We start from the raw sequence: 27,781 nt of genomic DNA on the forward strand, positions 1-27,781 counted from the left end.
CACGCCTTGCCACAAAAAAGAAAACCAAAAAAACGAAACCCTCTGAGGGCAGCCCAAGGGCTGAGAGGGGGCAAAATGGCGGCGAGGCGAGCGCCCCCCTGGGGCTGCCGGGCGGGCCGGGATGGGTCGGGAGGAACCGGGAGGAACCGGGAGGGACCCGGAGGGCCGGCAGGGGGCGCTGCCCGGCCGGGCTGCGCCGGGACCGGGGAGGGGTGGCCGGGGGGGGCCCGGCCGGGGCTGGGCAGGGCTGGGCTCGGCGCGGAGCTGGCGGAAAGTGACAAGTGAGGGGCTGAGGCTTCCCCGCCCGCCGGCAGAGCGCAGCCCCGAGGGCGCGGCGCCGCGGGACGGCTCGGCGGAGGAGCGGAGCGAAGCGGAGGAGAAGAAGGAGAAGGAAAAAGGAGGAGGAGGAGGAGGAGGAGAGGCGGCCCCGGGACGCCGGCGCTGCGCGGTGGATGTGGGAGTAGCGCGGCGCCGGCTCAGGAATGCAGCAGCCGCCCCGGCCGGGCGGCGGGGACGGGAGCCTCTTGCTGCTCCCGCTGCTCCTGCTGCTGCGGGCGGGGAGCCGGGCCGAGCTGCCGGATGCCACGCAAGGTAAGGGGAGCCCCGAGAGGAGCCCGGGGACTCCCGAGCCTTCTTCCCTTCCCTTCTTTTCCCTCAGAGGTTGGTGCCCGAGCCCTGCCCGGCGGCTTTGGGGCAGGCTCCCGAGGGCCGGGCCGAGGCAGCGGCTCGGGGAGACCCGCGGTGGGGACACCCCTCGGTGGGGGCACGGCTCGCGGCGGGGATTTGCCTCTTTTTTTCCAAGCGTTTCATTTTAAACAGCGACCTCAGAGCTCCAAGAGAGCCTCTTCGGCTTAGCTTTAACCAGGAATATTTATTTGCAGCCCCGTCTGTTTCGGCAGGGGCTCGCTTCCAGCCGTTCACACGTGAGACGCGTTTAACCCGCAGCGCAGCGCCTGCATAAAGGGAGCTGGGTCGCTTTCGGGAAAAAAAAAAAAAAAAAAAAAAAAAAAAGGATTTATTTCTTAGGCCAAGTGAGTAAAAAGCGAGTGGTGATTTTGGACGGCTGCATGTGAATTTCAGTGAGAGGTGGAGGTTCGCAGGCTCCTCGGAGGTCTTTTATAAATCACTTCTGCAAAGTCTTGCTCGGTGCTGTGACCGCATTTTGTATCTACACAATAAAAAACTGAATGCTAAGGAGGTATGAAGCTGATGAGTTCAGATACTTAGGGGTTCAGAAGTGAAGAAGCTGTGGTTTCAGACCCCGGAAGCCAAAGTACAGATGCTGTAGGAGAGCTGCCAGCAAAAAGCCAGCTGCAGCGCACAGATCCAGCACCCCTGCACATCCCTGCGTGGCTTTCTTTGGAGCGTCCCTGCTGATGCCTTTACCTGGAGCTGTGTGGTAGGTGCTGGCTGCCTCTCAATGCCTTCCAGAGACCACAGTGAGGCTGGGCTGGAGGCAGGAGGCTCCCTGTGCAGCCTCAGTGGCTGGCTGATGCTCCAGCTCAGGCCGGGAACTCTCCGTGACATCTCAGTGGGAAAAAATCCGAGTGTTGCTTCCCAGTTTCTCCAGGGAACGCTGCGAGCGTTTAACAAATAGCTGCGTTTTAAGAAGGAGGGGGAGAAGAAGCCCAGCAGACAGCACAATATTGAACATGTAGAGGATGTGACTAAAATAAATACACTGCACATCCTTTTTTTTTTTTTTTTAAATTCTTCTTCTCGTATTTTTTCAGTGTAAGTTCAAAACTTTAGGGTTATAATACGAAATCTTATCGGCTTCTAGGAGCCCAGAGGAAAAGGAAACCCCACAAACATAAAGCAATGAAGCATGCTGGGTCCAAAACTGGACATTTTCATTTACTGTGAATTCTGCTTGGAAGTTTCTTTCATGATATGACTTCACTTTTATGTCAGCACATATGGTAATTAATGACCACTGATATAGTTGTTAAAGTACAGCTACTTTCCACACTGAAATATTTCATATATAGTAACCCATGTCTTTGGCAAAAAAATTACAATATTGACTCATGGGCAGATCCAGTGATATTTTTGATAGACAGACATCCATCACTTACATTACAATCCTTTTTTTTCCCCAAACATATTTGAAATGTAGGTTTTCTAGAAGAATTGGGGAACCTGAGCAGCTCAAATGGTAATAAAAAAAATAGTATGAAGTGTGGTGGAAATTACTATACGATGTTTGGAGTGGCTGAGTGGATAGATTTTGCTCTACCAGGAAGCCAATCAGCCAAACAGAACCCTTCAATCCCTACCCTTCACCTTCATGTGTCTTTTTTTAAAAAAGACAGCTAAATAAGTAAAATAAATTATTTTTTTTTTCCCGAGCGTGTCAAATAAGGACCTCAATGCAAGTCCATCTCTGGTAGTAGCCTGACTTCTCCCAGACAAGCCCCAGTGCTGATGGGCTGGGACTCCAAGATCTGTCTGACACAGCGGAAATAAATATTAAAGAGCAGATTCGGCTGTCAGCTCCCAGAGGTGCGGAGGGATGAGAGCCTCGTTGTGCTGAGCTTGGTCCAAACACCTGCGGAGACGGGGCTGGCACTCCAGAGGGCCCTGCCTTGATGCTGGGAGCCAGCAAACATATGCAGATGTGCTTGGACATCCTCCTGTGAGCAGGCTGATGCGGCTCGGTAGGACCAGTCAGATGTGTGTCTGCTCCTAGGGCAGGAAGCTGAGCAGCTATTGTCACATTTTTTTCGGGGAGGATTCTTATGAAATCACCTATTTAGCTGAGATGTTGTCAAGTGACCAAAGCTGCTTTGCTGCGTTGCCTTCCAAAAGCTCTTTTTTTTTTTCCCTTTTCACTTTTCCCCTATCATCCCCTGCTTCCTTTTTGTCGGTGACCTTTCCTTGCGGAGAGCACAGCAAAACAAAAAGCACATTTTCTTTGTGCGCTTGTGCCGTCTTTAATGCGTGCTCTTCCCAAGGGTGCTGGCAGGCTGGGCCAGCAGCACTCTGAATAAAACCACAAAGTCGATGTGGATATAAGGAAGAGGAGCTCCAATTTGGTGCATCTTTATTTTTTGCAGCATCTGAGATGACTTTTGGTATTACCTCTGCAGCTTTGTTATTGCTCCGCATCATGTAACGGTGCCAGGGCTCGCAATGGGAGAAATTTGAAGAATATTAAAACATTTTTGAGTATGCAGTAAAGCATACAGATCTCTAGAGGATGTTTGAGGTTATAGGGAGGGCTGTTGATTTCCTGGAAAGTTGCCTCTGTTGGGATAAAGCTCCCCAGCTCTTGATAAGTGGCTGTAATATCTCGGTGGTTAATTGTTTCATCCTTAGGTCAGCTGGCTGCTGTTTCAGCTGCCATCCTCTTAGGAGTTTACAAACAAACAAAACGATTTCATTGCCATAAGCCTGTAAAAGGGCGAGAGAAGGCTTCGCTGTTTCATGCAGCCTGCCTGTGGGCTCACGTTTCTCCACAAAAGTTGCTCGAAGCCTCAGCGAATTGTCTTCCAGGGCATCATTTGTTTGTTTCTGTAATTAAAGCCTACTGGAGCTGCCGTGTTGATTAGGCACACAGAGGAACTTACTTAAAGTGTTGCAAATGAGATCAGGGCAGGGAAGCATTTGAAAGCTTGTGTATGGATTTTAAATACAAATACCTAAAGCTAGGCAAAGAGGAAAAAAAAGCTTCCCTGAGGTGTGACACTAGATACCGCTCTTTGGAAACACATGCAGAAATGCAGTAGTCTTCTGAGACTTGAAAAAGCACCCCAGAGTTGAAAACCCTCTTAAAAAGCCTCTAACCAAATGCAGCTGCTTTCCACGTAGCGATTGTCTTGCAAGCCAGAAATATCTGGAAAGCTCGCTAATACCGAATGAAAAGTGTAAACCTTCTCTTCCCCAAACCCCAGAAAAAATGTCAAGTCATGCCCTCAGTGGCAAGGTTTGTGTTTAGACCAATACATGTGTTTTTGAAACCGTGTCTTTAGAAAAATCGTTGAATAATCCAGAAGGCTGTGGGCTGCAGCTAAGTGGGGCTGCAAATAAATATCCGTGAGCTGCTGTTCCTGTGGTGTTCTCCTCTTGCTGCAGGTATCCAAGTAAAGAGACCCCAAAATATGGGCTGGTGCTTCACTGGTGAGGTTGATCCCTGGACCACAGGAGGCGAGGCACTGTGCCAGGGCAAGGCTGGAAGGTCTCACACCCCAGTGACAGCGTGGCTTATGTTTTTGTGGGGTCTCCTAAGGATTGGGACACTTATATGGTCAGCAAAATGCATTGTTTCTGCTCTAAAAGATGAGGAAAGTGGGGCTGCTTTCTTGTGATACTCTCTGGCACTGACAGCAGGGGAAGGTTGGAGTGAAACGAGGGGGCTGTGGAGCAGAGCCTGAAGAAATGTTTGGCTTGCCTGGGGTTGGGACAGCAGTTGAATGGTTAAGTGGCTTTGTGCGGTTTCTTCCGTCAGGGTTTCTTTTTCATACTAATCATGGAGATAATGAAAGACAATGGATCTGCTCATTTATAAGTGGAACAATAGTTAAATGAGTAAATGGCAGCATGAGTCTGTGATTCTTCGCAAGCAATAACAAAATACCAGTATTAAGCAAAGAATTCTTCTATAGGTTTGGTGACCACAGTTTTGCATGCTTTAGGATTAATGAAGAGCACTCTAAAATTCCTGCAATTTTACATTTGGCATAAAATTTCCTTCGGTCATGTGCTGTGGAAGAAGTTAGCTGCTCCTTTCTGCTTCCAGGCAGAGCCTGCAGCGGTGCGGGATGTGAGAGGCTTGGCCTTGCTTCGTGGCTTTTAGTGGGGCTGGGGTGGCTGAAGGCATGGAAAGGCTCTGAAGTTGGCTGAGTGGAAAAAATGAAATAACTACAGCTTAAAAAGGGACTGGTGATGTATTATATAATAATACGGCTCTAAATATTAGCATTGTTTAATGAAGTCTTCGAGGTTCCCTAGTGGACGCGATATAAATAAAATAACTTGCATATTTGGAGGCCAAGGCAATGTGATAGTGAGAACGGTGCTCAGCCAAAGTTGGACAGCTTGGGGAAAAAAAAAAAAAAGGTAGCTTTAGGAAGGAACCCGTTAGTGAGGGAAAGCAATACCGCAGCCTTCCCAGCACACTGCCATGCCAGCATCCCGCAGGGAGGAGCATTGCTTTCCCTCCCGAAGTGGAGACGTCGCTGTGCTGCTGCTTCCAGGCACAGCTGCGGAGTGGTTAATGAAAGGAAACGGCCGCTGGCCTGGGAGGAGAATCCCCCGGTGAGTGTTTGTGGGACGGACACGGATTTGGAGGATGGCACGGGCTGGGCTGGGCTGGGCAGGACAGGAGCGGCTCAGTTGGGCTGGCCTAAATGTGGCTTAATCCCCACGAGCCTCTCTGTCCTCATGTTCTGGGATGCTCGGGGCACATTGGGAGCACCAAAGGGGAAGGAGATACCTGGCTTTGGTGTCAGGGAAGGTGAAAAAATAAAAAATAAAAAATAAATGCAGCAAGGTACTGTGCAAAGAGGCAGGGCATACTCCTGGAGAGTTGAAGCCAAAGTGCTGGTAACCTTGTGCAGATGTTGTATGGTTTTTATAAGTGCTGCCGATGCCCTGTTCTGCTTTGTGCTGTGCAAAGCTGTGCTGGCACTCCAAAACAAGTCCTTGGGACCAGGTTTCCATTAGGACTCCGCCATCCCAAAGCACAACGGGCCAGTTCCACGACTAGATGAGCTCTTGAGCAAACAGCCGGCGGAGGCCCCGGTGGAAGCCTGCGCTTTATTAAAAGTGTTTTTTTCGGACCGGTCAGGTCATGTGCTGAAACTGATCCTTCGCCGTGCCTTCCTGCGACCTCCTGCTCCTCTCCTCCAAGGGCTGTCGGCTCCGTGTGCTCCTGCCCTGTTCCCAGCCGCGCCGTGCGGAGCCCCGAGCGTCTGCTGGGAGGGCCATGGGAAATGGAGAGATCGGAGATAAGCGAGGAAAAATGCTCTGCAACTCCATAACCTCATCGCACGGCCCCTCCAGAGACTGGAAATATCCGAGGGTATGCTTTTCTTACCCTTGGAATTTGAGATTCTCTCTGGGGGGGATATCTCCGTCCAGATTCACAGCGTGAGGGTTCCCCTAAGGCAGCTGCGTTGCCTTCCCGTGAAGGAGGTGGCACAGTTCCTCCCTGAGATGCTAAAGCCATGCGTTAAACATCATGCTGCTAAAGTTTTTGTGTCGTGGCTGCTCCGTACAGAACAGCAGGGCTGCTTGTGCTGAGGATGCGTGCTGGAGGAGGAGGGATTTTGTCACCTGCGTGGCCTTAATTTCAAAACGCAGGAGGACCTTTAGCTCCTCGGAGCCCTCCTGCCTTGGAGAGGTGCTCACTTCCCAAAATCTCATCACAGTGGAGGCACGGATTGGTCCAAGGGGTTCAGAAGCCCTGTGAGAGGTGGAGCTGCTTGAGGTGATGCAGGGAGGTGTTTCACAAGAGCCCTGCATCTCTTGTTGGGCTGATACCACCTGCAAAAGAACCTGGCTTTGAATTGCTCTTCTGACCACAGCTAGGTACGAGAAAGGGGCTGACATTGGGAAATCTAAAACAGCTTGCAAGAGACTTATTTCCTCCCCCCCTCCAAATATTAACATGTTATGCAACTGCTAATTATTGAAGTCTGTGAGATATTCAGACATCTGGAAAAAAACAGAAAGGATTAGTGCGGCCTCAGTATACCCTGTGAGGTCAGGTGGGTGTGTGCCTGGCTTTCTCTCGTGACAAATTGAAAGGGGGTTGGATATTGCCATTACATTCTTGCATTTGATGAAGCTTTTTAAGTTTTCAGCCCACTTGCAGAAAAAAAGTCCTTGCTGCAAAACTTCTGGTGCCCCACCTTCCTCTTCAAGTACCATCTTCGTTATCCTGCGATTATCGCTCTCACCCGTGACACCTTTATAGGGTTCCTGGATGTCTCAGCGCTGAGGAGTCTAGGCCGTGTTTACTACAGTTTTTATTGCCTCTCTCAATTTTTCCTGCAAGAGGTCACTTATCATGGTTGAACATCTCTTCTTCAAAATTAACTTGGCCCCGAATAAAAGGAAGTATCTTTGTAATTGTTTTGTTTACTTTGAATTCTTGATGTGCTGTATAAGTACCAAGCACTCTGTGCGTTTAAGTTTTTAATTTTGTTTTATATGTTAATTATTCGTTCCATATGGTTTGATTTTTTTTTTTTTAAATACATTCTCTGGTGAATTCAGTAAAAATTTGTAACCTGATGTAGACATCCCTTTGTCTCCGGAGCAAGTTGAGTGCGGAGAGCTGCGTGTTGAGCTCTGCTCTCGGTATGCTTCACACAGGGTAGCACGAAGAGGTCATTTAATTCCCAGCTGATTGTCAGGAAAATTGATTTATGTCATTAAAAACTTTCAGAAGGCCATGCTGGAGCTAGATAGCATGAGGTCAATCTTTGCTTCTGCCTACTGACTTATTTTTCTAGCGTCCTGAATTGCTTCTCTTTCTACTTTTGAAGCTCTTCTCCAAATTCCCAAGCCCAGCTTTGGACTTGGCCGTGTTGCTGGTGCCTTGTAGAGCTCTGAATGGTCCCGAGTTGGGGTTTGAGAGCAAGGTCCCGCTGCCCTGTGCTGCATCAAGCAGGTTGGATAAGCTTGGGAAGGCTGCCGGGCATCGGGGCGCGTCTTGCTCCTGGTGGGACACCTTTGAGCTCAGGGCCCCTGACTTCTAAATTCACTTTTTTGGCAGTCTGTCAGAGCCCAAGTCTGGCAACCTTTTGCAAGTGGGATGCAGCAAGCTTCACTTCTTGGAGCTATTGGTCTATCGCCGTGTTTTTAATTTGCTGTAATTTAATAACTGACACAATGCTGGGATAAATAAACGGGCTGCGAACATTCTTGTAGACTTCAGAAGTCCAGCTCAGGGCAAGCTTTAGCTTTTAATTAACACTGTCCATGAGATTTATCGTTAAAATTGTATCCTTTTAAATAAGTAGATCTGAAGTTGAGTAAGAGATGAATAATTGAAACCTGGTGTGGGCTCACAGAAGGCGCTGCAGAGCGAGCGAGCGCCCGGCGCAGCGCCCAGCCCTGTTCCTCCCAAGTTACGGGTCGTTCCCCTGCTGCCCCACGCTGGGTGTTGTCATTCTTCATCCCCCCCCCTTTATTTTTCCTGTGTACAGCATGTTGCTGCGTGTTGAAAACCACATGTTCCCCGGGCCGTTGGGGAAGGTAGCGTTTGACATGTGCATAAACCAGATTTTTAGCGTGGTGTGGAGCTCTAGGAAGGCCTTCAGAGGCCCCGTGAAAAAGAAAAGTTGAAGTTTTTTTTTTTTTTTTGCTTCTTTTAGCCCCTGCTGTTAGGTAAATTCTCAGAAGAGAGGCCCAGGCAAGGGAAGAAGCTGCAAAGGCATCCTCTCATTATAGAGGAATCTTAGTCATTAGCAAAAGTCTAATTCATCAGGGATCAAAAGAAGACATTCTCCTGATTCTCTCCAGTTATGGAGGGGGAGATGATATCTGATTTGCAGCTCTTCCTTGGAGAATCGCTTTGTGGGATGTGATTTATGGTCTCACATTCTGCTTTTGTGACTTTTTGTTGTTGTTTCGCATACAGTTGTCTTCAAACCCTGGTGAGTATTTCTGACTCTTACGACTGGCGGTATAATGAAGCCTGACCAGCACCAGCAGGCTCACAGCCCTGGAGAGCACTTTCCATGCAGAAATTTTAACATTTCATGTGGGTTCCTCCTAAGATCTTTGGTTTCCCACTTGTGGTAGCAGAGAAGCAAACAGCTCCAGGCATGAGGACTTCTGCCATCAACCTCATCCATGTCAGGCTGAAAATCTGCAGGGACTGGCAAAGTCAGACGGATTTGCTTTTGGTGTATTTTTTTGGTTGGGCTACAGAGGTGCGTGAGGTTGGGCATTACACTAACTGTGCTGTTCCTTTCTCCCTGAACTGGGTTTAATGGGAGCCAGATTGGGCAGCGGTGAGAATTGTCCTTCTGATTTCAAACTCTATGGATCTGTGAGTGTTGTGATAGTGCTGGGGAAGCTCTTTCATCTGTCTTGGAAGTATGAAATGGCAGAGGTTGGTACTGGGGGAATGGGGGAAAGGTCTTCTCAGTGTTGACAGTAGGTAAAGTTAGGTTCTAGTGAATTAGCTCAATTAAAAAAAAAAAAAAGACTAAAAAGACTACCAGCAGACTGGCTGGTTTTCCTTGCCAAAAAAACTCGTGGTTGGGTAATATAATCTTCTGTGTGAGTGCTGCAGGTGGAAACAGACCCTATAAATACAAGGATTTGGGGGAACCTGAACGTGCATGGTCCCTTTTTCATCATCCAAGGGGCTTGTTGGGTTCTGCTCCCATTGGAGGCCAATCTGAAGACACCAGCCTTGGAGCAATTAAGGAGTGGGCACGAGCTGTTGTCCTGCATTATGATTATTGTGGGATACCTTTGGTATAATGGTCCCATATACTTTAAAATCCATGGGTTAAGAGCAGTCCCCTCCAAAAAAGATTTGGACTGAAGGTACAAACGCCTTACCTGGCATCGTTCTCCCTGCTGCGTTGGTGAAGGACTGAAGCTGTTGCCCCAGGCTCGTAGACGTGCACCCAGCAAGGGTCAGAGCAGCAAGAGCGGTGCTCTCATTGCCTTTGATTTGGGAAAATTGCAGTCTGTAAGAATTGGGCACGGTTTTGTGCTGTAGGTATTGTTTTTGTCAGCCGTACAGCGCTCTCCTGCCCAAAGCCTGTAATTGTCGGATGTTCTGTTGCGCTTTTCCCCCTGCCACTTATTATCTCCGCAGATTATCGAGGGTAACTTCGCGTGGACTAATTGTAATAACCGAAAAGGCCTGGGGGGAAGAATTCTGTCTCTACTTTGCAAGCAGGGGATTAAGTGTGTATATATTCAGTGTAATTTGCTGGGAGGTGTCTTTGTACAGAGCTGTCAGAAGACCTGTAAAATCATTTGAAATATTGCAAAGGGGACTTGCGTGGTGATACGCAGGCTCGGCTTGCTTTGGCTTTTGTTGGGTTATCTCACTGAAGCTGCTTTTATGCACTTTTCATGCACTTTTTTTTTTTTTTTTTTTTCTCCTCTCTCTTTGCCTGTGTAAGCTGGTGTCAGGCTCCTTGAGGAGACACTTATGTTCTTGAAGGATTATTGTGCTAATTTAGCTCGCGTTTCATCGGGTATTAAGGGCTGATATTATCCTGCTATTTGTTGCTGTACTTAGACTGTAAATTACCGACAGCAGAGGTGGTTGGTGATTACAACAAAGATGACTCTGGTGCAGGAAGGAAATATTAGCTTTCAATCTCTAATTGCTGTCTTAAAGATCCTACAAGTGGATATGATCCTCTGGGGCTCAGTGATTAAGTAAGGATGATTAAAATAGTCAATTTGAGCAACAGAGCCAGACTTTTTTTTTTTTCCCCCCCCCAAAGTCCTTTAAAGAATCCATAGTGTATCTTCCAGGAAATGCAGTGGGCAGTCGCTTTCAGTCAGCTATAATGTTTCCCATCTAAAACAATCCCTGCTGGGCTGGGCTGGTGATAGGAAATAGGGCTGTGTTGGAAATAGCAGGCTCGATTAAATGCGTGTTCTCTTTGCAAGTATTTCTCTAATGGTCATCTTTTGCTTTCTGCAGAATAAAATCTGAATCTGAAGGGTGAAATCAGTGCATTTGCTGACTCAGAAATTCTCAATTATTTCACCCCCCGCGTGTCTACAGTCAGCAGCAGCAGGCGCTGGCTCCCCGGCCGGCCTTTACCTCCTTCTTATCTCACGTAAATGCATCCTTTCCAGCATCCTGTGAAGGTTGTATCCATCTTCTTTTTGTCTTCATTGTACAGAACTGGGAGTTTATGTATTACCTTGGAAAACTTTGGATTAACCTAGACCAAATAATAGTTATTAAGTCTAGTCTTTCAGCAGTCTTTCCCTAAGGTATTGTTATCTTCAGAATCTTTTAAAATAGCCTGAACATTCCCGGGTACAAATAGGTTTTTCTATTAAACAATGCTTTTGTTAAAAGAAAAAAAAAACCAATGTTAAGGGTCCTAGAACTGTGTTTTTTCTGCAGTGTTCCTGGATTCCAAGCTCCGTCTTTTGAACTGGAAGATATTAGAAAGACAAGGGTCTGAAGCTACTCAGCGTGTCACTTTTATTTAAATAAGAGGTAAAAAGTGAATTATCTCTTAACTGTTTGAAAAGTTTTTATCTGTCCTAGTTTTGGCCTCTGGAATCACTCTGCGAGCTTTTCTTGGGACTTCTGAGTCAGGAAGAGAGCAGGTTCCAACGTGAAAGTGATGCTGAGCAGTGCAAGGCCGCCCCTTGAGCGCGGCGATGTTATCGCCCGAGAGATGCTTCTTTAAACAGTTAGCAGGAACTCGCTCTGCTTAATGACGGCACTTGTCTCCTCCTAGACACTGAAACTGAGCTGAAAAATTGCCTCCACCGGTTCTCCTCATTTTTAAGATCTAGCATGATATGTCCGAACTATTTTATAGAAAACCTGCTGCTTGCTTCCAGGCGCGCTTCTTGCAGCAGAGAGCAGCGGGAGCCCTTCTAGGGAAGCAGTTTCAGTGCTGAGCATCCAAGAAAATCCCATCCTGAGGAGCAGGGCAGTGCGATTGTCCTCAGTGACTTCACCTAAAACACCCGCAGGGCTTCAACTACAGGGAAGTACACATTTTTGGGGCCACGTTACCGAGCTGGGTACAAATCCAGAGTATTTCCATCAGCATTGGTGCTGGAATGCTTGGTGGTGCCTCCGAGCTGGATGTCCCACAGCGAAGGGAAGGGAAGGGGCAGCTGGCAGAGCTCTGGGGTTCTGCCCCTGCCCCTTTCCCAGCGATGTTCAGCGCATGAAACCTGAACGCCTTGCATTTTGTCTTCAGGCAGAATATAGTGTTGCCGTCGCTTCCTGCCCCAAATGCCATGGGAGAAAGGCCAGTTTTGATCAGCGCCGTCAGCCCGGCGATGCGGGGCTGTCTCAGCTTTCGGGGGATGAAAGACGGCTGTCATCCGAAGCGCCCTGTGAGAAAGCAGTGTCTGCTCTCGCCCGGCCTTTGGGGGAAGGGAGGCGGCGAGCGCTTTGCATACAGGAAAATGTCTGCTCGGGGGGTATTTGATTTCACTAAACAAAATATTATCCGACCTCCTTTGCATGGCTTTCATACCATAATGGGGTTCAAACGAACGGCCAAATGCAAATGGTTACTTTTCTTGTTCCCTCTGTGTTCTCATGCCCTCTACCAACCTTAGCCATAATAATCCTTTTTTTTCTTCAAGAAATATATGCCAGGAAATTAAAAAGACATCTCACTTTGGCTGGCAATAAATAGTGTGGGGCTCCGTCGAATCCTAACGATTAGATACCGCTTATTTCTCCTAGAAATACTTCTCAGGCTGAATGTGTGGCTTGAAATGTGCGGTTTTGTTTCCAAATTTTAAATTCATGCGTACGTCAGGAAAACATTTGCAGGGTTTGATGAAAGCTGTTGCTACTTGGAACAATATTTGTTCTTGCAGCCTGTGTGTCGTAATTGCGTGTGCAATTGGAGGAGAGTAGCAGGAGTTCTCTGAGCATGAACTTACTTTTCACCTTTCAGAGGAATATAAATAAATAAGAAAGGAAGCGTTTAATGTGGTATATTTAAATTAGCTCTCTTAATTGGAAAACAGCTCCTGTTTTTTTCATCTCCCATGTGGCTTCTTTGGTCTTTATTAGTCTTCTCATCACTTCAGAGCTCTGAAATGTGAGTGATTTTTGTATATGCAGAAGAAGGATTTTGTAATCTTCCATTTTTTTTCTGTTTTGCCTGAATCTATCAAACGTTCTTCAATGAAGTGAAAGGGAAAACAGCTTAAAGTAGCTTTTTCCTGTTGCACAAGATGTGCTCCTTGCTCAAGTTCTGCAAAACTTGCTAGTTCGAGCCAAACTAGGAAATATTTTGGATATTTTATGTTCATTAATCTTTGATGTTTGGGGATTTGGTGCTTCCATGGTGTGTGTTGGATACAAACCTGGGTAAAAATGCCCTGGAAATGGGTGCACCAGGCAGGTGAGGTTCTGGGAGACGGTTTCTGGTCTGCAGCAGCTTCTGTCCTGGGCCAATTTTCACCCAGGGAGGTTCCAGGACCAGACGCGGGTTTGTCTGAAGATGCAGCCTGCAGGAAGGTCACCCTTACAGAACAGACACTTGAGGTTTGGAAATTCACTGTTAATTCACTGCCTGCTCGCCAAGGCAGTGGATTTGTTATATTTTGTGCTGTGCTTTAATGATGATCTTGCCCTCTGTGGAACTCCGCTGTTTGTTGAGATTTGGAAGTGAAATGGCATGTGCTGGCCTTTGTGATTTACACTGCCTTTGGCAGAAGGCTTACTCAAAGCTGCTGTGAGTATTTGGAAGCATCGTCTGGTCCAGAGTGCGCCTGCATTTCTCACCCGTGTCCTTTTACCAGGAGCAGAGCGCTCTTTGGGGCACTGCTGGGGAGTGACTCTGCCCAATTGTTTCTGTTGGCAATTCAAAGGTCTGCGGTTTTGTTTGGGTTTTAGCGTGTTCTTCTGCCAGCCAGCATCTGCTTGGGTGTTTTCTGTTAGCATCCCTTTAATTTGGGGATAGGCTTTGCTGAATTTGAAGTTATAGGAAGATATTTTGACCAAACCTGTTCTACCTTACGCTAATGGAAATGCAGAATAAATGCATGCTGTGACCGACGCTGCTAGCTTGTATTTGCTGAAGAGGCCATGAGCTAAAAGTTTCCAGTTCCCTTCGTTCAGCAAGACTTCAATCTCTTGACCATCAAAGCACGTCGCCAGGCTTGCCTGCTCACCTGGGCTGCCTCGTGAAGGAGAAGACGGGAGGAAGAACACACCTACAGGTCAGGAACGGGAAGTGGTAGTCACTGACAGCTGATTCATGAAATACTTCACGTTTGTGTAAACCAAAAAAAAAATAATGAAATGCATGTTTTTGTACACGTGCCAGAAGCGTGGGACAGCCATAGCCTGAAACGAACACCCTGATCTGGCGTTAGGAACGTGGTGCGGTTCAGTTCCCATGTGCACATGATGAACAGCAGAGCAGCAGACCGTACCACGAAGGAGCACAGCAGTGCCAGCTCTTCAGTTGTTTTGTGTTTATAAGCAGATGCTTGTTCTTTAATGTAGGGGACGCTCGGTGTATTACCCACAGGGTGACTGATTTACCAAGAGATGCAATTTGTTTCCGAGCAGAGACGTGTCTGGGCTAATACAGTGCAGGCACTCCAATGACAATGCAGTTTTCCATTTTTTTAAATTTTCTTTTTAGAGACCGGGGTTATGAGAAATAAAATTAAGAAATCAATCTGTAGCAATCTGCTTTTTCAGGGGAGAATGTACTGGGGATGCTCACATGCCCAAACCGTCTCAAGGTATTGCAACCAATAGGGCTGCCGCTTAATTCTGGCAAGTCAGCTAAAATGATTGACCTATTTTGCTTTCAGAAACGTTGTTTGTATGAGAAGCTTTATATCTCACATAAAAATTAGCTTTATGTGAATGGGAACTCCACTTGTAATGATTTAGTTCAGAAAAGTAATGTCAACACCCCAAAAGATTTCTGGCTTTTGATTTCCCCGTGCCCAATGGAAACCTTTCGCGGGGGCTGGATAATGTCTCGCCCTGACTTCTGCTGCAGCACACAAAGAGAAGTGTCTTGACAGCTTCCAAACCAATAATATCTTACTTATGTTTCAATATATGAGTAACAGCCCAGGCTTTCCAGAGATTATCTTTTTGTAATGTCTTCAGTTCCTTAACATGCTGTAGCCAGATGAATGCGAGTCCTTCAGCGTTGTGAAGCCCAGGAATGCATCCCTTTTAAAACGTGCGTTATAGCAGGGGTGTGCAGCAACATCAGGTCCCGGGGCCAGGGTTGTATTCTTTTAATTAAGAGGTGCAGTTAGCGGAGCACATGGAATTTCTTCCTCCGCATGCTGTTCCTTTCCTTTTTTTCTAATCTTTTCTCCGCTGTGTTTTTTTCACGGTCCTTGGGAGTCTTGTTTTTTCAAAGTGATCCCCTGCTGACTATTTTGAGGTCTGTCGAAGCAGTTTCTTCAGCTCCGGGTTAAAAGGAGCCATTCCCTTTGATTACTTAAGTAATTCCATTGCTGCCCTGCTGATTAGCTTCCTCGGGGTGGAAGGGCTGGGGGGGAGCCAGAGGTGCCAGTGCTGCGCCATCCGACCAGGGCACGTTTTTGTGCATCCTGGGCTTGTCACCCTGGGCTGGGGGTGTTGTAGATGACTCTTTGCACCCAGAGAGCAAGGAGAAGCTGGTGGAGGAGCCTCTCCGTGCATGCTGGTGCTGGGAGAGCTCTGCTCCTGTTGGAAAAGCTGCTCCACATGGCGCTGTGCAGACGTCTCTGGTCCTTCTCAGCAGGCAAGTCCTACAGCAAGGCCTGGTGCTTTATCTGCTAAGGCACGGAGCGAGGACTCCTCCTGTTAATCTCCTTACAGAGGCAATTTCTGCGGTGATGAAAAATGCCTCAAGCTGCTGCCTCCTCCACGGGGCTGGTTTGTTTTCCCTTTGCCCCACAGCATACGCACCGCTGCCCGTCTTTGCCCTTGTTCTTCTATTGACAGCAAATATCTCTGCATCAGATCTTGTCTTAGAGCTTTGAAAATAGCAACGTGCTTTTTCGTTGAATATCTGCCGATTCCTAGATGACTGCGATGGCAGGATCCGAAGCGCACAGACCGGGGACATCTGTGTTTGTTCAAGAAACAACAGGAGATGCAGTGGATGGAAAATTGATGAAGTTTGTCGAGGCACAAGGAACTGGCGAGATACATTGAAGAAAGTGTTAAATAACAATCTCTGCTTAAGGCCCCAATCCAGCAAAGCACTTAAACATATATTGTAACTGTAAACAGTCGAGACATCCAGTTGATTTAAATGGAACTACTTTTGTGTTTAAAGTGAGATATTCACTTGAGTGCCTTTCTGGATCAGGGCCTAAGTGAGTGAGAGCTTGAATTGTTGTTCATTTACAAGAGTGAGGCCTGGAAGTGAGACCTGACCAGTGGTTAGTGGTGTCCTGGGGCAGCTGAGCTCTCGGGGAGCCTTCTCAGGGCTCTGTCCCTGCTGCTACCTTCCCTGCAGATCTGCTGCTTTTTCCTCGCTGACTTTCCTGGCTTGCTCACAAGTCAAAGGGCTTGGGAGAGCGTGGCTCTAAAAGATGCAGGTAATTCACCGTGGGCCAGGTAGTGGTGTGAGTGATCACGTTATCAAAGGGCCCCAACCTTGGGGAAGAAAGGAGGAACAATAAAAATGCCAACGTGTAGGTTTGTTTCTGTTTCATGGCTGTAAGTTCATACACATCAAACCATAGCTGAGGTTTTAAAATATATCCAATCCCATGTAGATAATCTGCATTTTTTTCGAAGTCTTCAATCTATCCTAGAAGTGTTTCTTAAGGAAATGGGATTTTTTCAAGCAATTATCCCCATATGACTTCCATTAATGGGAGGAACTAGCTCTGGGTGCTGATCCCACTGCCCCCCTGCAGCTGCCCTCACCCCTGGGCGCTCCCTGCCCCCTGAGCGCTCTTCTGCTTCGGGTTCCCCTTGAATTACTCAGCAACAATTGGTCTCCCTCCCCATCTGTGTGGAGTAGGATAATAATGTTTACCCACCTGTGTAATACAAGTCCAGATCCTTGCATGAAAGGCCCTACTGTGCAGAAACACGAGGCAGCGCTACCGGGGGGCGGGGGGAAATCTGTCCCTGCAGCTTCAGACTATTTACAGGGAGCGAGGCAAAGTTTTCCTTGACAAATAGGTAAGGTGCACCGGGTCTGCATTAGGTCATGATGCTGCTTTAAAAGGAAATAATATTAGGGAATGACACTGCAATTGTCACTAAGTTTTAGAAAAACATGAAGGGCAATTTTCTTGTCCCGTCAGGTGTGGAGATGCAGCAGCTGCTGAACCGTTCTGTTTCTTCCTAGCACTGCTTGCCTCCTGTGTCGCTCCTGGTTGTGTGTCTGTCCCATTTCTGACTCCAAATGGCAGATATGTTGATGGGAAAATAATATAGTATGAGTTTGTTCCTCACAGCTCCATTACTAACTTTTAAGTTTTTTGTTTTTGCGTAGGCTTCTTGGCTGGCAGCTGCAGGTATCGAGCAGCACAGAGCTGGCAGAGGACAAAAGTCCCAGGAGCAGGGTGACAAAGAGGAAGGAAGATAAGATGCAGGTTTGCTGAAGGAATAATGCTCAACAGTAGCCTTGTTTTATTGTGGGTAGCACCTGCAGGGCTTAGACAAGGTTTACACCACAGCCCGTGCTGCAGACACACACCCGGTGAGGAGCAGGCTCCTTGCTCCAGCAGGTTTCTACTCCAAATCTCAGTGGCAGCGATGTCAGTGGCACAAGCCATGGCCTTCAGCTGGGAGAGGAGTTTGCCTTAAATATGTGGTGAAGTGTGAAGAGGAGAGACTTGGCCAAAAGTCCCATAACAGGTTAAAAACAAAGCGAAGGCTCCCACGTTTCCAACAGGCACCCTGCAAGCTGCCCACGGCACTCCTCGAGGAGGATCTAAAAGAGTACAAATGGTGAAATAAGCAGCTCTGCTGTTCACCCCCAGCCGTGGGCAGTGTGTGTGTGTGTACAGCCGTGCTCGTAAGGACCCGTGTGAGTGTTCCTAGCGGAGCCCCAGGTCAGGAAGTACACCTGACAAAGCCGTAATTCGTGGAGCTGCGTAAAACACCTTCTCATAAGGCTTTGTTTCATATTTGTTGGGTGAAATCCGCCTACAAATTTTCCTCACGCACAAACTGTATCATTGTTTTGGAAAATGCAAGGCTGACCACCGTAAATGGGTTTATATTTCCAACAGGGCAGTTATTTAATTTCCTGTTGGAAGTCTGCAAATGTTGGCACTGTTCGCGCCTTGGCAGGAGGCCAGGAGAGAGCACGGTATCGGTAACATGCACAGTCCGTTCGGGATTTCGCTTGGGTTCAACCAAACTTTAGGACTGCACTATAAAAAATATATATATTTTTTGATTAAACTTCATAAAAGTAGTTGGGGAGATACGGGTGGAAGGGGGAGGCAGGGTTTTCTCTAGCATGAGAGCAGCTTTTGTTCTTCTGTACCTGGTCTTGTGTTTGTGTAATCCCAATTTTGCTGCAGGCTTAATCTCACTTTGTAGTTTTCTAGCAAGGCCCCACAAAGTGAGGGTGAGGGCTGATGCTGAGATCGACACTTTCGGTGTAAGCACACGTTCCTGATGCAGTTACCTTCCTTGGGATCTGCCTGCAGGGTCCCCACCGAAGTTTGGGTGCTGAGGTTTGCAGTCCTGCCTTCCCAGAGGATTCACCAGCGTGTTTGGGAAATGCTGTCCTTAGAGACAAGTGTGCTGAAATTACTGGGGAAGCAAACCCTTACGAACAAAAGAGAGGTTTGTTCAGAATTTGTTTGAAACACACAGACTCGGCTCTGCAGAAATAATGGGGGTGGTTCAGCATAACAACGTGTGAGTTACCGTGGGTGCCTGATGCTTTAGGCAAGCAGGTTTTCTGTGCAAAGCGCTGCTCCTAGCTCTCGTGGGCCTTCTGGAGCTCCTCTTCTGGGGCCAGCATCCTCAGGAACTTCTCCATGTGGTCTGCAGCGTAGCTGTACTCTGCCCAGCATCTTCAGCTTGAAATAAAGGTAGATGAGCCTAAAGGTAGGCAGCCAACTTCACTTTTCTTTTGCAGATTTTTAGCTTTTAAGGAGCTGTGTGTTGCTAGGGGGCGTTCAGTGATGCGGCAGACACCTCGTGCCTTGGCAGCCTTTCAATCAGAGCTGCAAACAGCATCCCCACGGCTGCCAGTGGCTGTGCACGAGGATTGCTGGGGGTAAGGAGCTGTGGCCCGTGCCATGCCGGGGATCAGACCTACCATTATTGTGCTCTTTAGTAAATCTCACATGAAACAGTACTTTGGTGTAATCTGTGGGGATTTGCCCTGCTCTGAACTGGAGCAGCTGCTTTTTTTTGCACTGTTTTGGGTGTGGAAGAGGCGTTCCTGGAGAAAGCTGCGCGATGTGTGCGTTATCGGTAACATTTGCACTCGCTTTCTCCAGCTTGTCCAGCTCTGTAGTAGGTAAAGCCAGATGCTGGGGAGCAGGAGAGAGACGAGAAGCATGTTTTGAACAGCTGTCATATTTTGGTATTATTCCTTGAAAGATATTCCAGGCTGATGATAAGGCGTTGCTTCAGCATCAATGCCTGTGGGATCAGAGCTGGGAGTAACGCAGGGACTGCTGTGTGCAGGGCTCGGGCTCTTTTTTTTTCATCGAGACCTGAAAGAAAGAGGCAGTGCAGCCAGAGGAAACTGCCCATAAAAACTGGAGTATATAAAGTGTGTAAAAAATGATATGCCTGAACTTATGTACTGCAATAATGTACTTCTGCTGCTTGCCTTTGTGTGTGTGTGTGTGATAACTCATTTAATAAGGTCTGTAGGCTTTTTTTTTCTTTTTCAGCTTACAGATGAATACGTTCATCTGTATTTACATCCAAAAAGGCAAAGCAGAGTGTGTTCTTGCCATATGCTCACGGAGCTTACAGCAGTAATAACTGGATAGGGACAGGAGACCCTCTGGTCCTTTACAGTTTCTTTTGGGTGTTAAATTTCATGCAGAAAATATGGTTCCTATTGCAGTTTGGCAGGCTTCAGAAAAAAAAGCAAATCTTTTCGATGTTCCATCTAAAAGAATTATAACGCGCACAATTTTTATTTCTTTGCTGTCTCTCAGTGATCGTATCCAGAAGTTTTCCATTTTTATATAGGTTTGATCCAGGGATCTCAAAAATGTTTATAAGCATTTTTTAAAAATACATTTTTCTCGCTGTTTACTGCTGTGGGTTAGATGTGTGTTCTCCATTTAGGTACACGCAGAGGAGCACAGGTTTAATTGCTTTCTGAGAGCCCATAGCAGGGAAGAAAAGCCAGGGATGTTTTCTTCCAGATGCCCCTGTTTTAACAAAAATTTAAGATCAAAGCACTGTATTTTTTTGCAGCAGTTTGAGGCCTTGCCTGTGCGTGGCTCTTTTCCACCTGGTACACAATCTTATATTCGTTGCTTCTTGTTCTTGGGTTTGCCCAAACTCCTCCACCACTGCCTTCTACCCACAGACCTACCGAGCCATCTCCTGCCATGCTCAAGTTGGAAAACTATGGAGGGCAGTGGGATGCTGGCAGAAAGAAATTGTCAGCAAATTGGTTTTGGAGCTGCTAATTATTTCAAAATTACCTTCATCCAATAAGTAAATCTAGCATTTTGTGATATTGGGTTGAAATACCCTTTTCTACACAACACCGGCTGCAGCTGGAGGTGGGAGCTGCCCGAGATCGTCCCCGAGCTGTGACTGCCACCTGCGTGCCAAGAGAAACGGAGACGTGACCCAGTGTGCAGCACCTTGGCAAGAGTGGGGTCCTTTTGTGGCGCTGCCTCTGTGCATTTTGAGTCAACGTGAAGCATGTCAACAGTTCTAACGCAAATTTGGATGAAAAATATCTCTATTCAGACATGTAAAAGCAGCCTCGTATAGCAAAAGGAGATAAATAGCTGCATAACAACGATGTCTTACCTGTATAGTAACATGTCTTGCAAAAAAAACAGGACTCTGAATGTCCTGTAAGTAGCATGAAACACTTGAAGTGTCACGACTGAGATGCTATGTCAACATCAACAACCAAAAAAAAATCAAAAACTGGATTTGCACCAACGTGATAGCTAACTTTGTGCTGAAGATGTTTGCCAAGGAGCACTTCCATGATGCACAAATTTTAGCTGAACTTATAACTATCAAATATAAAATAACAAAGTGCTTTTGAATTTGCTTTCTTGATGTTGAAAAGTATTTTGATTAACAGTCCTGAATGATGGGGCTTAAAATCCTTAGGAAATAGGGAGGACATAAAAATGCTGTGATGTAGTAGGCTCACCGAGTTCGTATGATCTTATGTGAAGCAAATCTAAAGAAACAAAGTGTGTAAGGGAGGCTCTCGTTCTTCACAGAGGTTACACGGGTGATGTGAGGATGTTCTTACTATGTGGGAATGATGAGAGGGGCAGATGAGAGAGGCAGTGGCCTCAAACAGAAGAGGGAAGCATTTAAAGCCTAGAAATGAGATTACTAAAGATGAGTGCAAAAGCTTATGATAAACATAAAGTAGCAAAATCAGAAAAGCCAAAGCACAGGATAGGGCTTAAGCTCTAACTGCTGATGAGAACAGCAGAAAAAGGGAAAGAGAAGAGAATTGCAGACCTGTATCTGGAGCAGAGAAACAACTCTGGTAGGCGAAATCAAAGGGCAAAATGGTTAATGCCCTTTTTGCGACTGCTCTATACTGTGCCCTGAAAAAAAATTAAGAGGTACGATGAACACAGGACTGTAATCTCGGGGTAGAAAAAGAAAAAGAAGGCTTGAGATGGGCACCGAGGGTGTTTTTGGATTGCTCCTGTGGGTTCTTTCACAGCCCCGAGCCGGTCGGTCCCAGCCAGTCTCGGGAGCTGCTTGCTGTGCGCACTGCTGGAGGGCTGGAAAACACGAAGCCTGCTGAAAAGAGAAGTGCCAAGCAAGGATACGTCGGTCTGCTCTACAACATTAATTATTTACAAGCAGCTGGAAGATAACAAGGAGATAAATAGACCTGGGGTTCTGCGAGCTCCTGGTGTCTCGTGTGCCTTTCCTGCAGACCATCTCCAGGCACCTGGCTGCAGTGAGACTGCGGTGGAAAGGCAAAACGGGGCTGAGGGAAGCTCTCGGGGAGAGAAACAGTCCGAAGAAATACACTGACACAGGGTAAGTGCAATATATTAGGCTTGTAAAGGAGCAATCACCTGTATGAGTTGCAGAGCAGGGATGTGGTTGGGTTGCAGCTCTTCTGAACCGCTGGGGGAGTTTTGCGGACCAGAAGTGGAGCGGAGCTGACAGTGGCGTACTGTGAGGAGAAGGCAAACGTTGTGCTTGGCTGCGGCAGCGGCAACAGAAGCAGCAGGGCACAAGAAGCCGTCTGTCCCCCTGCTCAGCGTGGGCAAGACCTCGGCTGGAGCCGTTCCTTGCCTGGTTGTGGGAAGCACATCTTAGGAAATGCACGGAGCAGCCGGGGAAAGCCCAGTGAGAACAAGAATCATCACGGAGCTAGGAAAACATGACCCACAAAGGCTCAATGAGCTGGGGCTGCTTCACCAACCAACTAAAAGAGCAAAAAAAACCCCAGATATTATGAGTCTAAGCTGTTAGAGGGATGAGGACAGCTTTTTTGCAGTGGCAGCACTTGCTAGGACAAGGGATAGTAGGCTTCATTTACAGGAGAAGAGATTTAATTTAGATATGAGGAAAAGCTTCCCAGGGTAAAGAAAATAAAGCCCTTCGCAGCCTTGGGAAGCAACACAGAGTTCGCAGACTGTGAAGGTCTTTAACAGAGATTAGATTTACATCTATTAGGAATGGGTTCGGGGTGGGAGACGGCACAAGGACTCGGCCACATCTCTTTTACCCTAGGTGACTTGGAAGGGATCCTGGGGAAGCAAGCTTCCCTCGGCTCAGAGAATAATTTGTGATCTACTCCCAATCCTATTTTTTCTGATGTTTAATGTACGCACATGAATTAAAACCCTACTGGTGTTGTACCTAAACCATTTCTCACCTAAGACCTGGTAGAGCGTGAAGCGTTTTCTGCTGTGCAAGTCCACAGAGGACAAACTTTGTTCCGCCCTGAGCTGTAACACCCATCCTGCAGCCCTCCTCTTCCCAGCCCCTGGGCCTGCTCACACGAGGAAGGATGCTGCAGCACTGCACATCTTTCTCTTGCACGCCGGGGGAGGACAGCAGGGCTGTGGGTGGTATTCACCTGCGGTGTTTCTCGGGAAGCCTATTAGTCTTTCCTCGTAACAAAGTACGTTTTCAGTCCCGTCCAAGGAGATGACAAATCCGTCTACTTTATTAATCACACGAGTCACTTGAGAACAGCAAAGCATCAAACATTTTGAAAGGATTGAGTATGTCAGAATCTCTAATGTTTTTTCTGTATCTCTGTAATAGTCTTTGATTCACTTCTGACTTCCCAAGTAGTTCGGGGCTGCCAAGAAGCCTAATCACTCAACACCAACCCGCAAAACTGAATGGACTTAGGTTCACTGTCGTTTTGAGTTAATGCATCAGTGATGAGTCTAGTCCAAGAGCAGAAGAAAAAAATCCATCTTCCAAAGTTGTGTGAGCCATTAAGAGGGGTAGCTCTGCTGGGACTAGTTTACATATAAGTTAAATACCAGATATGAGGGGTTGTCTGTGCTGAAAAATAAGTAGTCTGTCGTTATACAGAAAACAGAGGCCCGTTTCTCTACGTACATGTGTCTAACTCACAATTTAGGCCCCAAAGGATGTGTCTGTTGAAAAGAGGAGGCAGAGATTGCCAAGAAAAAAAGGCATGCCCTGCTCAAATAACAAGTATTACTTTCCCCTTTCTCCCTCCCCTCCCCATCATACATACACATGCTTCCCCCCCCCTTCCTTTTTTTTTTGGTGATACTCAATTTTTTATCCAAATGAGTGATTTCCCTAGCTGGGCTGAGCTGTAGTCTCATGAGTTGGAGGGCGATGTTTAACTTTTCTGCCTTCCATTGGAAACCCCAGCACATTTTTTGCCCAGGTAACTTCCCCCCGACGTGACCCTCTTTGTGAAGCCTGCTGCTGCTTGCTTGCTGTTCCCCAAGGATCAGATTCACCTTTTAAATATTTATTAATTAGATTCGAGGTAAGAAATTTTGTGTTGTGTAGGATGGCATCAGTCAGCCCTGCCGGAATCACACAGTTTTCCAGGCTGCAGATAGCTGGATTTTATGGAATCGTGCGATTCTCGTCGTGCTGGCCGAGGGGCCCTGCTGCATCGCGCACGTGTGCTTTACTCCTCTCCATGGGTTTGGCTATTTTTCTTCTGGTGGCTCCTCGAGGCCTTGTAAAGCTGCACGTGGAGCAGAGATGTCCTGCAGAGGATGTGATACTGGTAAGCTCGTGGCCTGGCTTGGGAAGCTGAGAAGGAGATGTCCAGAGAAGTGTGCGCCCCTCCTGCTGCTCCAGGCCAGCCTCAGCTCCTGGCCGAGCTGCTCACGGGCACGGTGGCCGTTCATATGAGACTTGCGTGTTGCTTATTCAAATAAACAGTCAATAAACTGCTTAAATACAGTTCATTCTCCCAGTGTGTCCAATGCAGGCCATGTAAACCACTTCTCATGCAGTGCTGGAGCTGGACCAGCTGCGGTTTGTTGAGCATTTGTTACCCGCAGCCGTTGCCGGCGTTCCCTGTGTGGTACCGAGCAAAGGAGGAACCAGGGACATAGCAAACAAAAAATAGGTACTTGTTGGTGAGACCTTGCAGTGGTCCAAATGTGCCCAAATCTGGCTGTCTGCTGCTAATGGGCTGAAAGAAACCTGAAAGCAAATCTAGACGGGATCAGCGAGGTGAGCGGGCCTTCGCTCCAGCTGTCATGGGAGCACGCTTACAATATTGCATGCAGCTGTGGGAAAGCTAACACGAGAAAACTTTTCAACAAATTGGGGGGAAATCTGAGAGCAAAAACATCAAAATCGTTTTTTTTTCTTGGAATGCGCATGGAAGTTAAGAGGAAGGATCTTTTTGCCTGCACGTGTTTCATTTGCATTACCGGCAGGCCAGGGGCTGTTACTGAGAGCAATGCAGAGGAAGACCTGGCTTTAAACAGGAGGAGGGAAACGCAGACAAGGAAGCCTAAATTTCAGAAGCGGTTTCCTAAGAGAGAAATCTGTTGGGCTGAGTAATATTGTGAGGGAGGTTATTGAAGCTGTATGGCTTGAGATGTTTAGGTTGGGCAGGACTGCAGGGAATAGGCAGCAGCTCCTCCCTGGCAGGGGCTGGGATGTCAAAAAAAAAAAAAAAAAAAAAGTTTTTTTGTCAAAAAAAACTTTTGTCTAGGTTTTTTCTTTTGTCTAGGTTTTCAGGTTTCCTAGAGCAGAGGATGGGAAGGGCGGTGGGACTCCACTTACAATTGGTTTTATTTTTAATCGTCTCCGATGGATGCTGGCAAACGTTGCCTTAGTATCTTATTAACCTGAGATTAAAAGGGATTCCCCTTGAGAGGGGAGTGCATTTTTTTCTCTTGATTTTTCATAGACATGTTTAAACTATTTCATTAACATTAAAGTTGCAAGATTTTTCTGTTCAAAAGAAAAAAACAAAACAACACAACAACACAACCTACTTAATGCAAAGTCTCTGTAACCTGAGCCTCGGCGGTGGTCTTGGAAAAACCCCAAATAAAGATTTTGGTTGATAGCGTGTAACGTGAAGGCAATTGGCAGCGTGTGCTTGTTTGTTTGTTTGTTTTACTAAGGGACAAATAAAGCGTGGCAAATTCAAGCTGCTGGGAGAGAGCACACTGCGCTGTGCCCTTTGGTTTGGTGCCCCGGATCGGGTAGCTGCTCTTAGTCTTTGAATCCCAGAGCAATAAAGAGCCGTATTTTTAGTCTCTCCGGTTTAAATAACCCAGTATGATCCTCTGATATTGCCGAGGCTCTGTGGGAAAGAGCTGTGGCATATTGTGCTTTTCCTCCCTCATTTCCCTGCCATATGTAGTTAATAGAGCGAGGGCTGGTGGTGTGCCTGGGCTGGAGGGGCTGTGCAGGGCCTTTGGTCGTTGCTCTGGGGCAAAAGAAGTCGTCAAAGTGTGGCTTCAGCAGAGGGGCAAGCACTTCACAGGGATGGGAATCCATCGTGCTGGCACCTGGCAGCCTGCTTGTGCCTCAGCTTGTCGGCTTGTTCCTTAGGTATTTAAATCCTACTTATTCAAAATCATCTTATGCTGAAGTTCGTGTTTAGTGTTTGGTATTAATGCACTCTTTTTCCTTAAAGAAAAAAAATGCTGAAATCTACAAAACCATATTTTTATCCTTAGAATTGTTCGGAAAAATAGCGACTGATTTTTTTTTTTTTCGTTGTTTTATTTTCTCGGTGGTTTCTTTGTCATCCTCTGAGCTTTGGCACCGCCGACGCTCTGCTGCTTCTTTCTGCGGTAAGCGGGGAGATGCCTTCGCAGTCCCTGCACAGCATGCTGCAGCTGCACAGAAACGGAGGCGGCCTCAGCTCTTCTTCTGCCGTCCCCAAAATCCACAGGGCAGATTCGTGGCCACCACGTTGGATCCTCTCCTCAACGTGCATTCTTTCCCACAGCCGCTTCAGCGTTTCTAAATGTCTTTTTCCATTGGAAAGAGGCACTCGGGCACTAAACACGCGCTTCGAGCCTCTTAAGTGAGTACGAAGGAGAGGAAAAAAGTATTTTAAATGGCCCCAGCAGACTTGTTTCTCCTGTCCCTGGGGGAAGCATCCTGTGTGTACATCCCCGTGCTGGCAGTGCTGGTGCCTGGGGTGTGCTGGCGCTCGGGCTCGTCGCTGCAGGGGAAGCAGGAGCTCAGCGTTGGGATGTTGGGATGCCAACATTTCACTAAAGTGAGCAAAGCGAGGGGTTGTTTGAGGCTGCAGCCTCGAGGGACTCTGGTGCATTGTTCAGAGGCGGTTCTCTTTCTGCACAGGTTTGCTGATATCAGGTGGAGGGATCGGGAGGGTCAGTAATTACCCATTTTATTAAACGCGACTGAGCTGAACCCATGCTGCCCTTTGGAGCACTGTGAAATGACTTGCAGGCTGATTTTGGCTCAGATGAGTTTTTTTTCCCATCCTCTGCTAATTACATGGTTCTTATCAGCGTAACCATCCCAAAGCCTGTCTTTGACATCGTTTTCCCTTACGTTCCACCTGAGGCGGGCAGAGGCTGCTATTCCCATTGCTCAGGTGGGAAATGGAGACACAAAGAGGCTGAGTAACTTGTCCAGGCTGACACCGGACCCAGAGGAAATTATTTGGGGTTCAGCCCAGAGCTCAGCGCGCTCAGACAGGCCCCAAAACCTCCAGGCGGTTTGCAGGGAGCCCAGCAGACAGCAGGGCTGGTTAAGAAACCCTCATTCATGTGTTTAGTGGTCACACTTTGGGGGTTTGCTTCTTATTACACATTCTTTATAAACAAATCTAATTTTAGTTGTAAATGTTGAATTTTACAGCAAGATGGTTAAAAAAATATATAAAAGAAGACAGAATCACCTTAGGTGAGGAAGGCAGTTTGCTCAGCAGCTCCAGCTGAGGCCACTCGGTGTTGGGACCCTGCTCTGATACAGCCTTCAGCTGTGTCACCAGTGTGGCAGGTAACCCCATAGCAGCCGTCAGAGTGGCTTTGAAAAAATCCCAAGCACCCAGCAGGTCGTTTCGGAGCCTGTACTTTCCCTGACGCCGTTGCTGAAGTGCCAGGTACTTCATTCAGCTTCTAAGCATGACATAAAAAATTATGAGAGACAGTAAAGTACAAGCATACAGACGAGGTGGTGTTTATGAAATCCTGCATTTTACATTTTTTATTCAGCTGTGTAGTGCTTAACGTGAAGAGCAAACACCCTGCTCCTCTATAGGTTTTGCTCGAAGCAATTTTTCATGCAGTTCGGGATAACTGTTACTGTTTTGGGCACTCAGTGTTTTACATGTCCTGTTCTGCAATGAAAAAGCAATGAATTAATTCCAACTGGCTATAAACTGCTCTTATTCTGTCAACACAGAGCAGAAGTCCCGGTCGTCTTTCTGGGCGACACCAATTTTCACACTTTCCGCCCCGCAGCCGCTGCCAGATAATGGCCTGCTTTCTGGGCACGGGACCGGGAACGCATATATTATCC

The 27,781-nt window shown here is 47.2% G+C and overlaps 1 protein-coding gene across 2 annotated transcripts in view; it reads left to right on the forward strand.

Moving 5' to 3' along the window:
• The first annotated feature begins 213 nt into the window (after nucleotides 1-213).
• ROR1 (receptor tyrosine kinase like orphan receptor 1) overlaps nucleotides 214-27,781 on the forward strand; it is a 150,999-nt gene continuing 123,431 nt past the window's right edge. For both annotated transcript variants that reach the window (XM_027462710.3, XM_027462707.3), the window contains exon 1: nucleotides 214-591. Coding sequence is in view for 1 of the 2 variants with exons in the window: in XM_027462707.3 (XP_027318508.3) it covers nucleotides 483-591 (109 nt within the window). In the remaining variant the exon portion in view is untranslated. The remainder of the gene's footprint in view (nucleotides 592-27,781) is intronic.

This window comes from Anas platyrhynchos, chromosome 8 (assembly GCF_047663525.1).
Source record: "Anas platyrhynchos isolate ZD024472 breed Pekin duck chromosome 8, IASCAAS_PekinDuck_T2T, whole genome shotgun sequence".
NCBI lineage: Eukaryota > Metazoa > Chordata > Aves > Anseriformes > Anatidae > Anas > Anas platyrhynchos.